Here is a 14,907-nt window from a genome sequence, read left to right as displayed (position 1 = left end):
CAAACTGGCCTGCTTCGCCTATCAACGTCTCAGCAGTTTTTCTTGCAAGTAGTGTGCGATGTTTCATGGCGAGTGCTTCACACCGGACGTCACGCAAGCTATATACGACGTCATAAGGCCCGATTCACACGAGAGACCGCGGCAACAGATGGAGTCATGGGCCGTAGCAATTTTTAAAAATTTGTAAATTATCAGCTCGCTTTGAGGCCTTGCATGTGGCATGAATGCTCAGCAGCCTTTATACTACATAATGCACGCTCTTTATAGCCACTTTCCATCAACTTTTCAGATAACACAGTCTGGTGGTTAGTGCCAATGACTAGTTCTTAGCCCTGGGCAAGATGACGCCATATCACTTTCTTAACCGAAAAAGTCGTCCTCTAAATTCCTGCAGCATGAGGAATCCCTTTTTTCCACAGAAAAACGAAACTGAGCGCTTCAGGTGCAGGGAGCCCTGTGCAAGGTCTGCTGGTGCATGTCACAGCAAGTACAGCGCCAAATGCCAAATTAAAACTGTCTACTTTACTGTACCATGGCATGCACTTTCTTATGCTTCATCGCTGTTGGAAGCAATTAACATTAGCTGGCGGTAACTTCCCTTCTCCTTGCAGCAAGCGAAGAAGCAAAAGACATGCATGACGCCTTGTGGGCAGTTCGAATTTGGCGCCATACGCACTGCAACAGGTCACCAGCGGAGCACAGGGCTTCCTGTGCGTCTCATGCAAAGTTTGTTTCACACGGAAAAAGCACCAGATTTCCTCATGCTGCAGGGTTATAGAGAATGACTTTTTCTTGGTTTCAAAAACTGAAATGGAGTCGTGTTGTCCGCGGCTGCGAACTCACCATTGGCACTAACCATCAAACTTTTCGTTTAAAAGCTAATTAGTAAATCTTAATGCACTAGCTAATTGATTATTGAATTTTTAGGCAACTGATGTCTGCCGTGGCTGAGTAAGTGTTCCAGAAACTATTATCTAGTTAAAACACCCTATATTTAGGAATTTTTGAAAGTGCTTGTTTAAATACTTGGTGTATAACAGTGAACATGAACTACAAGTGTAACAAAGATCCAACGATGATCGCGAACCCAAAGGACAGACAGGATGTCTGTGCACTCTGTTTTAGCCGCTTAGGAAACAATTACAGTAAAACCCACAATGTGCGCGCCAACATCTGTAACAGCAGTTCTCACATCCAAGCATTGCCAACAGTGTCATACGCTCCACAACTGTATGCACGCGCTGAAAGTGTAGTAAAAATGCTCTAATATGGCAACATGCTACAAACACAAAAAAAACACCAATGATGAGAAGTAAACTTTCAATATTTAATAAATAGTATCACAGTGTCATCCTTTTACATCATAGTGTATAGCCAGGTGTACAGAATAACAACACAAGAGCAGGATGTGTGGCCATCACTTAAGCCTCTGATGTAAATACAATAGAGGCAGCATTAGCTATGTAGAAAAAAAAGAGTGAAAAACTGAAAGGCACACATTTCCTTCACAGGAAGCCGGATTGATAAAAAGAATCATGTATGAGCCACTAACACAAGTTAATGGAGCTAAAAGTTCTCAGCTGAATGGCACAAACGTTTGCATGTAACCCACGACATAAAAAAGCACTGAAGTGAATGCAGCATGTCAAACCACTGGCCTTGAAAGAAGGCTGTCTTAATAACAGCACACTCCACAAGGCCTAGCACAAACACACAATGGAAAGTACATGTTAAGCAGCTATCAACACACATTTAAGGCAGGTAAGAGTCACTGAAAGAAACGATTTTAAAAGTGTGGACACTGATTTCCGTAGAGCTATCTGTGTGAGTCACATTTTATATGCTTCAAACCGCAAAACAAAACAGGAACTTGGGAGCTACAGCAATCAGCAGCCAATTGGCAACTAATGGTCTTTTCACTGAGCAGAATTAATGAAGGTTTTCTTCTTAGAATTTTGTTAAGCACTACCTTACACCAAATCCAATAGAGCAGCAACATCTTGTTTTTAACATAAAACCTGATGAATGCACACCTGCAGATTACGCTAAGCATAAGATAAGGAAAGAATAATTGTACATTAATACAGCATATGAGACTGGTGAAGTGCCATATAAAACTGCGTGCTGCAGAAAAGTCGCTGTTGGTGACTATATAATTATAACACAAATCACACTTAGCTGCTTTATGGGGTCATTTATGTAGTTACACATGGCTAAAAGACAACCACTCCAGTTATCAAGTGTTCAAAGCATCAGAACTTTCAACCTTCACGAAATCTGCAGTAGCTGCACTTTAGTGGTGGCATGCATACTTTTGATGTGCATGCATTCCCTTCAGACTGCTGCAGTTTAATAGAATTCCTGCAATAAATCCTTCAAGGAATGAGCCTGCTGCACCATTCTTAACATTTACAAAAACTTATCAAGGTGCTCATCAATCCATGCCAATGCCGTCTGCCTCAAAGAAGGTCTCTCAAACAAACATCAGCACAGAAAAAAAAAGGGAGGAAGCCATTTTACAATTAAAAACCTACAACACAAATCCTTGCCTTGATAAAAAAACTCCCAAACCTCACTTAACGAATAAATACAATGCTAAGACATATCATCATCATCAGCCTGACTACACCCACTGCAGGGCAAAGGCCTCTCCCATGTCTCTCCAATTAACCCTGTCCTTCGCCAGTTGCGGCCACTGTATTCCCGCAAATTTCTTAATCTCATCCGGCCACCTAACTTTCTGCCGCCCCCTGCTACACTTGCCTTCTCTCGGAATCCACTCCGTTACCCTTAAGGACCACCGGTTATATTGCCTTCGCATTACATGCTCTGCCCAAGCCCACTTCTTCATCTTGATTTCAACTAGGATATCATTAATGTGCGTTTGTTCTCTCAGCCACTCCGCCTGCTTCCGATCTCTTAACTTTACACCTATCATTTTTCTTCCCATAGCTTGCTGCGTTGTCCTTAACTTAAGCTGAACCCTCTTTGTTAGCCTCCACGTTTCTGTCCCATAGCTGAGTACCGGTAAGGTACAGCTGTTGTATACTTTTCTCTAGGGATATTGGCAAAGTGCCATTCATGATCTTAGAGAACCTGCCATATGCGCTCCACCCCATTCTTATTCTAGTTATTTCCCTCTCATGATCTGGATCAGCTGTCACTACCTGCCCTAAATATACATATTCTCTTACTACTTCCAGCACCTGGCTACCAATTGCGAACTGCTGTTCCCTTGCTAGGCTGTTGAATATTACTTTGGTTTTCTGCGTGTTAATTTTTAGCCCCACCGTTCTGCTCTGCATGTCTAATTCGTTGATCATGCTTTGCAGTTCATGTCCTGATTAACTTAGCAAGGCAATGTCATCAGCGAATCACAGATTACTTAGGTATTCTCCATTAACTCTTATCCCCAACTGTTCCCATTTCAGGCCCCAGAATACCTCTTGTAAACAGGCAGTGAATAGCATAGGCGAGATCGTGTCTCCCTGCCTGAATCCTTTCCTTATTGGAATTTTATTGCTGACTTTATAGAAAACTATGGTAGCTGTGCAATCGTTGTAGATATCTTCCAATATTTTCACATAACACTCTTATACACCCTGATTCTGCAATGCCTGCATGACTGCTGAGGTTTCTACTGAGTCGAATGCTTTCTCGTAATCAATGAACACTATATATAGGGGCTGGTTGTATTCTGCGCATTTCTCTATCACCTGATTGACTGCGTGAATATGGTCTATTGTTGAGTATCCTTTACGAAAGCCTGCCTGATCATTTGGTTGATTGAAGTCTAAGGTTGTCCTGACCCTATTAGCGATTACCTTAGTAAATACCTTGTAGGTAACAGACAATAAGCTGATCGGCCTGTAATTCTTCAAGTCCTTGACGTTTCCTTTCTTATGAATTAAGATAATGTTAGTGTTTTTCCAAGCTCTAGGTACGCTCGAGGTCACAAGGCATTGTGTATGGAGGGTTTCACTGCTTTGGTGAAGCATACAACAAAAACATATACTTTCTATCCATTAGCCCATTAACTCACTTCAGACAGGCAGGTTAATAGCCAAGCATCATCTGACAGCACTGAATTTGGAACTAGAACTAGTAACTCATCAGTCCCACTCACAGAAGTATTTTACTACTTCTCTTACTACAAGATACAACTAGGCAATGAGTAAATGCTACTTAAAAATGACAACATATCAAGAACTGAAGCCCCAGTAAACCATTCAGTACTGACCACTTAGTAACAGTTAACTGCAGTAAGCATTTGTCATGAGCACAACATATCATAATACAATCTTTCAGTTTAGACACATACACACGCTAAAGGCACAGTATCAAATGCAGAAATTACAGGTGACCACTTTGACAACCTGCATTACATGATGGAGCTCACTGAAAGAACAGTAAGGATGCAACTGTTCATATGATAAAATCTTTACATTTTGCAATGCAACTTCATGTGCACAAAGGTTCAACAACATGTTTCCAATATGTGTGTACTACCATTAGTATGCATTGCTTATGTAAACTTTACAAGCAGTATAGCTATAAACGTGAAGCAATACCCAGTATTTGTGATATCACCTGACAAGCCTGCAAAACTGAAAAAGAAACAAAAAAAAAAGATTATCGGGCTACTGCAAAAATATGACAAGGTAAAAATACCTTTGCAACCCTACACAAGTGCAAGATGTGGTGATCCTACTCGGAGACTACAAGGGTAGTACGCCAAGCACCAGGTCAACCCTGCAGTCTTATAGCAGTCATAACAGTTATCCAGAGAAGCACAGATGAACAAAACTGACATTCACACATAGCCTACGCAAAGCACACTCCATTTGCAGGTCTGCACATTTTATACTGCACAAGCACAGCTAGAGTTCAATGTTCACAACACAGAGAAGAGCCAGAGATGTAGCAATGCAGTGCTACGTGCCAGAGCAAAATAATAGTACACGAGAAAAGAAAGCACCAGAGAGTAGACAGTTATGCAAATGCGAGTGGGTTCATGCTACACATGTGGCTCTCAAAAACACAAGCAAGCAACATAACATATTGTCAATACAACACATATTTACAGGCTAAAAAATTAGGCCGTTTAGTCAAAGCAGCTACAGAGCACCTCACAATGGGGATTAGCCTACACATCTCGTGTTAATATGCACCAAACTACCCCTCCTAAAGATCACAATAAGTGATAAAAATGAAGTACCTAAAAATGGTAGCTATGCAGTGTGCTGCAAAAAGATACAGCAATAAGTATGATGAGTCCACAACAGGGCTACCATTACTAATTAAAAGCAATTCAACTGAAGTGGAAAACCACGCACAGTGAGCTATCAGCCCGTCAAACTGTAATAATGCACAACTACAATGAAATCCAAGAAATACTGCCCTGGCCAACAAACACGACAAGGCAATTTGGTCAGTTTGCAAACTGCCATAGACATGGATGTATACCACCTCCAGGTAGCAGTACTGCTACACAAACTGCTCTGCTTGCTGTAAACTATGTATGCGACTGCCAGCAAACATACTTCCACAAAGTAACAAGAACTCTCCAGACAACACTAGTTCCAACCAACAGACAGGCACCACAAACTCCATACTCCCAAGTTTGCTTCATGGCAGCCGATGAAATTCTATTTGCAGCGTGTGCATAGCAGAAAACACTTGGCCTTTTGTGGTTAAGTGCAAATGGGCTCATGGCCTCCCAATAAAACCCTTCTGCCAGGACAGACACGGAGGTAGCCAGTTGATAGATTATTACAAGCAGAACACTTGAAAACAAGTACCAGACAGCAAGCATCAGTGCACACAATTCTCACAGTTGGCTTGCAAATTGTATGCCATGTTAATTAATTTAGCTTTCTTTTATAACATAAAATATGGCAGATGTACCCTGTGATAAAACCTAAATTGTACACGCTATTTGTGTGCGGCATGTGGACATGCAGCATAACGGACTAAAGGGAAGTAGCAAGGGGGCACTGAACACAACAAAAGCCTATGTCACCCACTAGGGATACAGACTGCAAGCAGACTGCAAGAAAAGAGTGTAAGCAGTGCACCAGAAATTGCAGTCTTGCAGTCAACAATGCGCTTTTTTTAGGTAAACGAGCCAAGCAATGCAATATGTATGGCCTTTTATGACGCTTAAGCCACTACTCAAACTGAAGGGTCTTAAAAGTTTGAAAAAGGCAAGAGAAAGTAGGTGCTCAAATGGCAATGACATTGTTAATCACACGGACACCCTGACCACCTGTGTAGAAATTATGATCGCTAATTTTTCAAGTGTCCAAAATGCAGGCATACGCACACACCCACATTCCTGCAGAAGCTAACAGATAAGCATCCCAGTTTATGTTGGGCACTACATGAAGTCAAGGGCTTGCACCCAGTCTGCTTCTGCAATGTGTTTTCTCTGCTTCTAAACTTGTAACATGTAATATTTAGCAAGCATGAATAAAAAATTTCTGAACCCTATCCCTTTGGCACATAATATACTGCTTCCATACTTCCCATGACAAACCCAATCAGTATCCTGAATCCAGCCAAGTGATTACAGGTTTGTTACTCAACCTATTTACCTCATACTAGCTTGCAGCATATGAGAAAAAAAGTCCCCTAATGACCACTTTTTTAGATCTAATTCATGATACCCAATAACTAGAGCACCAAAAAAACTGCACTGCTCATTGTAGTAAAGCTTATTTGCAGCAGGGGGGTACAGTCATGAGCAATACGACAGGGCAATATGACAGGGAACAGTTTGAGCATTCACTTACTAATTATTCTGGTTTCTAATTAGTTTCCCTCCTGGCATACAATAGCTAAATGTCATTTTCAAATTTAGTGAAGAAATAACGAGAAAATTTGCAATTTTGTGCAAGCAGTTCGTTCCCTCTCGTACTGCTTACAATTGCACAATAGCAAAAAAATAGCAATTTTTCAATGCTTCAGTGCAATGTGAGCTACGTTCCAACAAGAGTTAAAGGCAATGTTGTATATAATGCATAGCATACCAAAAGGGTCAGAGAACATCACGGTGAAACCGTTATGAATGATGAAGACGTGAAAAGCATTGACCGCAATCGATCTTAAACTGAAAACCAGAATCTAGTGCCAGAACTGCCTCGGAAACACCCCATTTTATTGATAGTAGCCTGCATGGTCTGATAGTTAACACAAAGAGTAAAAATTGAAGAAATACTCATAGACGCATGTAAGACTCCTACCAAAACAAACTCAACCAAAGAATTCTAAAAAAGGGAACACGTGTGAGTGGAGACTATGTAGAGACCCTTAACCAACTGCAAAAAAAAAAAAATAATAATTCAGAGCATGATACTAGATAACGGCATAGAGAATAAAATGGTAGCATCAAAATAAAAACAGTTTCTTTCCTGTGCATTGTCACGGCTGCTATCAGTATTACTTTTTACTCATTCTTTTGCAACAATTCATTATCTGGTGCAAGCATGAGCACAAAAAGCCCTGTTGTACACATGTATTCAGCTCGAACCCTTGAATTCACAGATAAACTGGCTTTTGTAATAGCCAAACACACTCAGAAAGGTGGCAACCAGCAGGCTGCAATGTGAACGGCATTTAGCCTGCTATGATACTAATTCAGCACTAAAGGCACGACACTTTGCAGTAAAAACAAATGTAATGACTGACTAAGATAAAAGTGCCAAAACATTTGCCTCGTGACATTAAAATACACTATATTAAGTTACAACGCTGTCCCTGGCAGTTGTCTTCGGCAGACCCAGTAAAATCTTCGGCATAACCACACAATGCAGGCTACTTAAAAATGCACACAAGAAAAAGAACATTGGCAGTAACTCGTTTCCTCACAGATGTTATTCATCCTGTGTGGCACGAATATAATTTCTTCCAAGACATTACATCACCACAGCCAAGTCTCACATTAATGTCTTGTCTGAAATGACATCAAGGTCGTCTCTACACCGTGGGACGAAAAGCGTGCAACATACATGCTCCCATACATCTTGTGGGTAAGGTTCAGCTTCTTCCCAACCAAGGCTGCCATCCAAGTCAAACCTTTCAACAATTCCACTCGCCCTATCAAATGTTGTGTCGCTATGGAAACCGCCAACTGTGTACAACCAGGAGCCAAGCACAGCAACACCAGCATGGTAACGCGGTGTTGGCACTGCTGTCACGGGTGTCCATGCATTTGAAGCAATGTCATACGCCTCAACTGACTCGGCAAGGACTCGCGTGCCCGTAGCACCATCTTCATACCATCCACCGCAGACCACAAGCCGATCACCGTAGACCACCATGGAGTGGTCAGCCCTGGGTGTTGACATAGGTGCCATTGTTTCCCAGCTGTCAGTGCGGGTATCGTAGCGAAGAAGGGAGTTGAGCACAGAGTCTGCATTGAGGCCCCCAGAGACAAACAGGTATGGGCCCCACGCTGTTCCAGCATGCTGAGTTCGTGCCCCAGGAAGTGGGGCGACTGGGATCCACACATCAGAGTGAGGGTCGTAACGCTCACAGTGGGCCTCTCCGTCCTCTGGGGTGTCAGTGTCACCTAGCACTTCACCAGCACCGCCCACTGCATACAGGTGGTCTCGAGCCACGCAGAGGGCGAATCGACAGCGCTCCCAACGCATGGGCGCCATGGTCGACCACTCGCCAGTGAGCGCATTGTAACGGAATCCAAAGGGGTGCACATTCTCCTGGTGCAGGCTCTGGTTGAAGCAGCCACCAACAACATAAAGCTCGTTTCCAAGAACAGCTGTACCAAAATTGCACTGCTCCACATGAGGAATAGAGGTGAGGTATTTCCAACGAGCTGCACTTGGCAGGTAGTATGTAATTTCATTGGTCACCCCTGACAAGCCGAATCCTCCCACCTTGAGCAAGACCAGCTCCATACCTCGCGTGTTTACTAGGCTTGGGGGTGGCTGACCACCAATGCCGGACAGGTGTGGAGGAATCCTTCGTGAAAAAAGGCACTGGAGCACTGGAGAGTCCCACAACTCGGCAAGCTTAGAAGCTGGAATTTCTGAAAAGCAAACGTAAGACACCAACTTCCGCGCCTGTGAGAGACGGCCTGCTACATCACAGGCAACCCAGCTGAGTACGAAAGACAGCACATCCCCCTCAGGGCAGTTGACAGGGAAATCGCAGGCAAGCAGGTGCTCCATCTGAGTCGTTGAGAGCCGTTGGAATTCAGGCGTTTTTGCGAATTGATGCAAGTTTGCACAAATAAAGCGATAAACTCGCTTCCGAAGTCTCCTCAACGAGTATGTTTCAGCAAGTGTGGCAACATCAATGCAATTTTCAAGGTCAAGCTGATCTTGGAGGTAGGAAGAGCAGGCTTCAACGACAGGGGTGAGCCCAACATGATTAGCTGTAGCCAATACATCTTGAATGTTTGCCAAACTTAGCACCAGCCTAGATGTATATGCATACTCCAGCAGACATCGCAGGCCCTGGGCACTGACTCCATTAAGACAAATCTCAGGCTGCCGACTCTCAAGCATGGCATCCGTAAACATAGCCCGAAAGTAGTCACTGCAGGCAGCAAGCACAACACGGTGTGCTTTGAACTCTCGTCCACCAGCAATCAATGTCACGTCAAGAAGCTGACCTCGAGCCCGCAAAAGGTTGAGACCATTAAGAAGTGCGCTGGCATGTGGTGGTGACTCAAAGTGAACCATCCGGAAACCCGGTACTGTTCCATCACTGTGTCTTGAGACTTCCTTCATCCTCTGTTCTTTGATTGGTTACAAAGAATGCTGCTTTTGATTTGCTTCTGCCAGTCTGCTCAGCATGAAGAGCTGCCTCTTGGTAGAATCATGGCCACAACCACACCATCAGCAGTGCTACCTGGGCATAAAGAGAAGACCTGCTTTATAATGCAGCATTATCAAAACGGTGAGTCAAGACAAAGGGCATGCACAAACCAAAAGGAAACTCATGCACCACTGAAGTTTATCAATAAAACTCAAAGAAGCCTGCCTCCCTTATACTATACCTATAACCTATACTTTCGCCACTGTTGCTGTAGAAAGTCTACAATTTCAATACATACACTAAACCAACAAGCGAAAAATTTTTCGCGCCCACTGCAACACTCACAATAAACCAGGCTGCTCATAACAAGCAACCCCATGTGTTTAAGCAATACGTTAATAAACAAATTCCCAATACAACAGGAAATCATTCGAAAAAAAGAAAAAGAACTAGTAACTTTAACGTGCTCATTTTATTGACAGCGCTCAATCTTTATGCGGTGAACGCTACTGGAAAATAAAATATAGAAGCAATGCAAGAAAAAAAAAAAGAAACTGTGTTTCTTGCAAAATGTGGACTACAGGTTGAAATTCACAAATGGCTGGTTCTTAGGGAAACAGCGCAACGGCACGTGGCCAAAAGGAGAAGCCGGGATGAGACACAGCTTTTTCGCAATGAAATTTACTATGTGCTTAATTCTGAGTAATTATTTCTATGGTATGGTATGAAGGGTTCAACATCCCAAAGCTGCATATGGGCTTTATATAAAAGCGTCGTAATGGAGGGCTCCGGATTAATTTCGACCTCCTAGGTTTCCTTGATGTGCATTGACATCTTACAACACATGGGTGTTTTGGCATTAACCTCCACTGAACTGTGGCCGCAGAAGCTGGGGTTTGATCCCGAGACTTTAGGCTCAGCAGCCAAATGCCATAACCACTAACCACGTAACCACATTTTAATAATAAAGTTCACAATTTTTTTTTACAAAAACACCTAACTACACCAAAATCACAGCAGCAGCAACGAGTACAACCTTAATTGAGAGCAGCATCAGTATTAACTTTAATATATGGTTCCCTGTTGAAAGGCTCATGCTTAGCACCACACTTGGATTGTGCGTAAGACTCTACAATAATATATTTACCACCTGCCATGACACCACAACCTCTGTGCCCTCTGCTTCCATGATTTAAACTTGACTCTTCCACAGTCACAGAGCAAAAAACAATCACGCACGGCATGCCAAATCTGTCAAGTTGCTCGCTCTTTCTAGTGTTTGTAGGCACTGTGACAGAACAGCAAGGTGGGCTGAAAAATGGTAACACCACTACCAAACCATGTGTCCCTAGCAATAGCCTCTTTATCTGACTGCACTTAATGACTTGATAAGAAAGTGCCATGTCATTATTGAAGATTACAAAGCTGGAAAGTTGAGTTGGGGCCATATTACATGTTTGAAATAAGCTAAACATGTGCACTGAATCCCTTTTCTAGCACACAGTTGTCAGGTTTTTGAGGTTGACGTGTGAATCATATGCAGCACAGATGCATGGCTAAATATACTTCTCTTTGCAGAGCGTTTTCGAGCCACCCCGAGCTTCAGATGCATGCCGCTATCATACCGCACACAGTGGTTGGTTTTTCTGAAGCGTGTAGTGGGCACACTTGTACCAGTACAATAGACATCCCATGGTGTGTAATGCAATTGCTAAAGCACTATTTGCCGATGCAGGGATAGCAGAAATTACCGTATTTTCTAGACTAGAGTCCGCACCTGGTTTATAGTCAGCAGGGGCAAATTTCGGCTTAAAAAGAAAAAAAAAAAGTTATTGCTTAGATAGCCCACAAACGGTGTATCATCCGCAAGGATAATTTTCGGCTGAATATGAGTTCTTCGGATTGTCCACGAGCAGCATACAACCGGTATCAGACTTCCAGTGTCAGTTTTCCGCCTCACTTTGACCCACCATGGTGCGCTGCCAAACACCTAAGACGATTCAAGTTGGTAAACCCAGAGCACCACGACACGTCACTCTTCCATTCGTGAATGCCTTCTCCAGAAGCCACATATGAGCAACCAGTTTTACATTCTCCGTCGATACCGGGTTCAGTGTTTCCTGTGGCTGCTCTACCCATGATGCAAGCTTTTCTTCAAGGTTTGGCCAAGCTGGCATCTTCTACCTCCGTGCTTTCTTCCGTGCAGGCATTTCCCTCAGGTGTTTCATAGAAGCAGCCCATTTTTTAACCATGTCGAATCCTTTCGCAGGGTGATCGGTTAGATTTTAGTGCTTTCGCAAGATCGACTACACTAAGCTGGAATGCTGCCGTGAAGGCTGTTAGTTTTTTTGGAGACATCGCACCCATTCTTCAAGGACGACATCCCTGCCCCTAGCGTTATTCATCTAGGTTTTTTGAACGTCCTCAGAAATCAGCACTGTAAACCAGCCACAGCGAGCAGCATTCAATTGAATATCGAGGCTATACTCCATCTCACAACATGTCTGCAGCACTACGAAAGGTAGAGCTCTCTCGTCCAATCAGGATGGCGTGCACTACATAAGCAAGATAGGATGCGCACATGGAACAATCACAAGAAAGAAGACCGGACAGGCGCCTTTCCCGTCTTCTTTCTTGTGATTGTGTTGTGATGCAGGCCGGGGCAGCCAAATCTTGATGGCGGCGAAATGCAAAACAAGCCCATGCGCTGCACGAGAGTCAACGCAAAAGCAGTCAAAATTAACCCGGAGCCCTCCACTAAGGTGTCTGCCATATCTCATGAGAGACGATTTCATTCTCATTTTCATTACTCTCACTGCCAACAGTACTGAATGGTCCCAACTTTTACGCGCACATTAGCAGGTTAATAGAATGCATCTCATCGTCCTCATCACAACTCCATTCAGCACTGGTGGTTGTGTCATCCTCCAGGTCGACAACAATAGCCGGTCCTCGGTCAACAACATCGTCGATGATGTGGTCCAGTTTCCTCATTACACCTTTCTCAGCAGTCACTTGGATGATGCCAATTGCCAAACCAGAGGCTCCACGTCTTGGAGCTTAAACGTCGTGTTTTGACTGGCCACGAAACCCTTGACATCGCTCCAAACAAGCTCTATTGGGTTCAGCTGGCAGTGGTAGGGTGGCAGGCGCACAACGACATGGCCAGCAGCTTCGGCGATGCAGTCCACATGGCATCGGTCCTCATCTATGTTCACATTGTTGACAAGGTTCATGAGCTCAGCCTTCATCATGTCGCTGTTCCATATGACACCTTTTCAGACAGCAAAGTCTGTATGTCCTTTTTTGAGGCCATTCATCCGCCGCACTTTATCCTGCTTCACAGAATGACATGGCGCGTTTTCCATCACTGTAACGCTGCCAGCTTCTTCGGGGACAACATTCGGCCCACCTTCAACGTCTGTGTTGTCCACTGGTAAAGCATTCGCTCGTTCACCTGGTTGAGTTTTGCCGTCCTCTTGATGAGGTTTATGTATTATAGGGATTTAACGTCCAAAGCGACTCAGACTATGAGGGACGTCATAGTGAAGGGCTCCAGAAATAAGGTCAGCGGAATTGAGCTATTCCCTGGAGCATGTCTGAAATCTTTCTCAAAGTCATGGGACACATGACAATGCTGTGTAAAAGTCCAATAAACCTAGCAGGACCCAAATTTTGTTCTACTTGAGCATCTTAAAAGCAACTTTCTCTTTTCATATGCATTTCCCACATTTACTAGGGTCAATGTTGATAACGCCGCCAAAGCAGATGTTCAAAATGCAAGCACGCCATATACTACCAGTAGCTGACAAAGGGCTAGAAAGCGAGACGGGGCAGCGCTGAATTACACAAGTCATCTTTCTCGTCACACATAAGGAGAAGGAACCGGTCATGCCACTGCACATTAGGTAGCAGCCTAAGCCTCTTCCCATTCACCGCTGCTCTCGGTAGCTGGAATAGTACCCTGGAGCAGCCTTGGATTAATTTCACCAAAAACCGCCTATCTGTAGCAGCATGTAGCAGGTTAATTGCAGTGGAGATGGTCGAGCATTCCCACCACCGTGATGAAAAGACCCTGCCAACCAACCTGCAGCACGCCTCAGCAAGCTACACCAGCAATGGTAAAGCTTGGTTCTTTTCCAGCAAAGTATCATCACAGGAGCACGTGGTTATCGCATACTGCACGTAATATATGTTTCAGCGCATGCAAAGCTTCTAAAACTTGCAAAACGCCAACGCCTCCTGGTGTTAACTACAATATGGCAGACAGACGTAAATTTTCGAAGCAATCTGGTCCAGAACTGAGACCAAGTATACATGTATTCCGGAGGCACAATGCATTACGCTTTTCAAAGCCTTCCGTTATTAGCGATCACATCAGCTTTCACTCACCAGTGACGTACATAAACTTCGAGTTAAAGCAGTCTGCGAGAAAACACCGATGCAGAGAGCAGCCACTGCAGGCGAGGCGCTTACCCGCACAGTACGTTCACTGCTAAAATGCGAGCGACTGGTGCAGAACTGTGCACAGGGATGTGGCCGGTGCGAAACACAAGAGTTTTGTTTTGAGCACAAGCGCAAAATAGCCCAGCCAAAGAAGTTTCACTGCATGAACAATGATTACGTTTCCAAGTTGACGAAACGACATCAAACCTAAACCAACGGAAGTTCCTGCATACTGAATTGCACAACAAACTTACCTACAGCACGCCTTATGCAGGCGATTCCACGTAGAAATATGCATGGCAAGGTGATGGCAAACGAGCCGCAGCACGGAGCACCGAAATCTCGGTCAGCTGTGTTATTGTGGTATTCGAGCTAGGACTAACATGGGAAAGAAACTCGGGCCAACAAGCACCCAGATTACGCACGCTGGCAAAAACACAAGCCAGGAGTGTTCAAATACACGGTGCTAACAGATTTACCCCCGATGCCCAGTAAGGTATTAGTAAGTGGGCGAGCGCCAACAGCAAGTAAAAGCTTGGGATTAGCTAACGACCTCTAAAGTGAAAGCGCTAAAAAAATACAAACGTTCGGCTACGGTAGCGCTTGTGTTGGCTTGTGCCTAAGCCAGCATTACAAAGAAAAAAAGAAAGGCACTGAGCACTGAATAAAATTAAGAGT

The 14,907-nt window shown here is 43.9% G+C and overlaps 2 protein-coding genes across 4 annotated transcripts in view; one reads left to right on the top strand and one right to left on the bottom strand.

Moving 5' to 3' along the window:
* LOC149352537 (plasmolipin-like) overlaps positions 1-14,907 on the top strand; it is a 101,430-nt gene that overhangs the window by 29,384 nt on the left and 57,139 nt on the right. The window lies entirely within an intron of this gene.
* Positions 1,307-14,826, bottom strand: LOC149352538 (kelch-like protein 36). 2 transcript variants are annotated; one of them, XM_089581711.1, is made up of 2 exons: positions 14,484-14,826; positions 1,307-9,876 (listed from the first exon to the last, which is right to left on the bottom strand). In XM_089581711.1, exon 2 carries the CDS (start codon positions 9,753-9,755, stop codon positions 7,938-7,940), a length of 1,818 nt encoding a protein of 605 aa, XP_089437837.1. In that variant the 5' UTR covers positions 9,756-9,876; positions 14,484-14,826; the 3' UTR covers positions 1,307-7,937. The 2 variants fall into 2 exon arrangements, with proteins under 2 accessions (XP_089437837.1, XP_089437838.1); XM_089581712.1 differs by having other exon boundaries at positions 14,488-14,826.

The sequence above is a fragment of the Amblyomma mixtum genome, chromosome 3 (genome assembly GCF_055824585.1).
Source record: "Amblyomma mixtum isolate Tamu chromosome 3, ASM5582458v1, whole genome shotgun sequence".
Taxonomy (NCBI): domain Eukaryota; kingdom Metazoa; phylum Arthropoda; class Arachnida; order Ixodida; family Ixodidae; genus Amblyomma; species Amblyomma mixtum.
The sequence above is the reverse complement of the archived record's forward strand: the minus strand, read 5'-3'. Positions and strand labels throughout refer to the sequence as shown.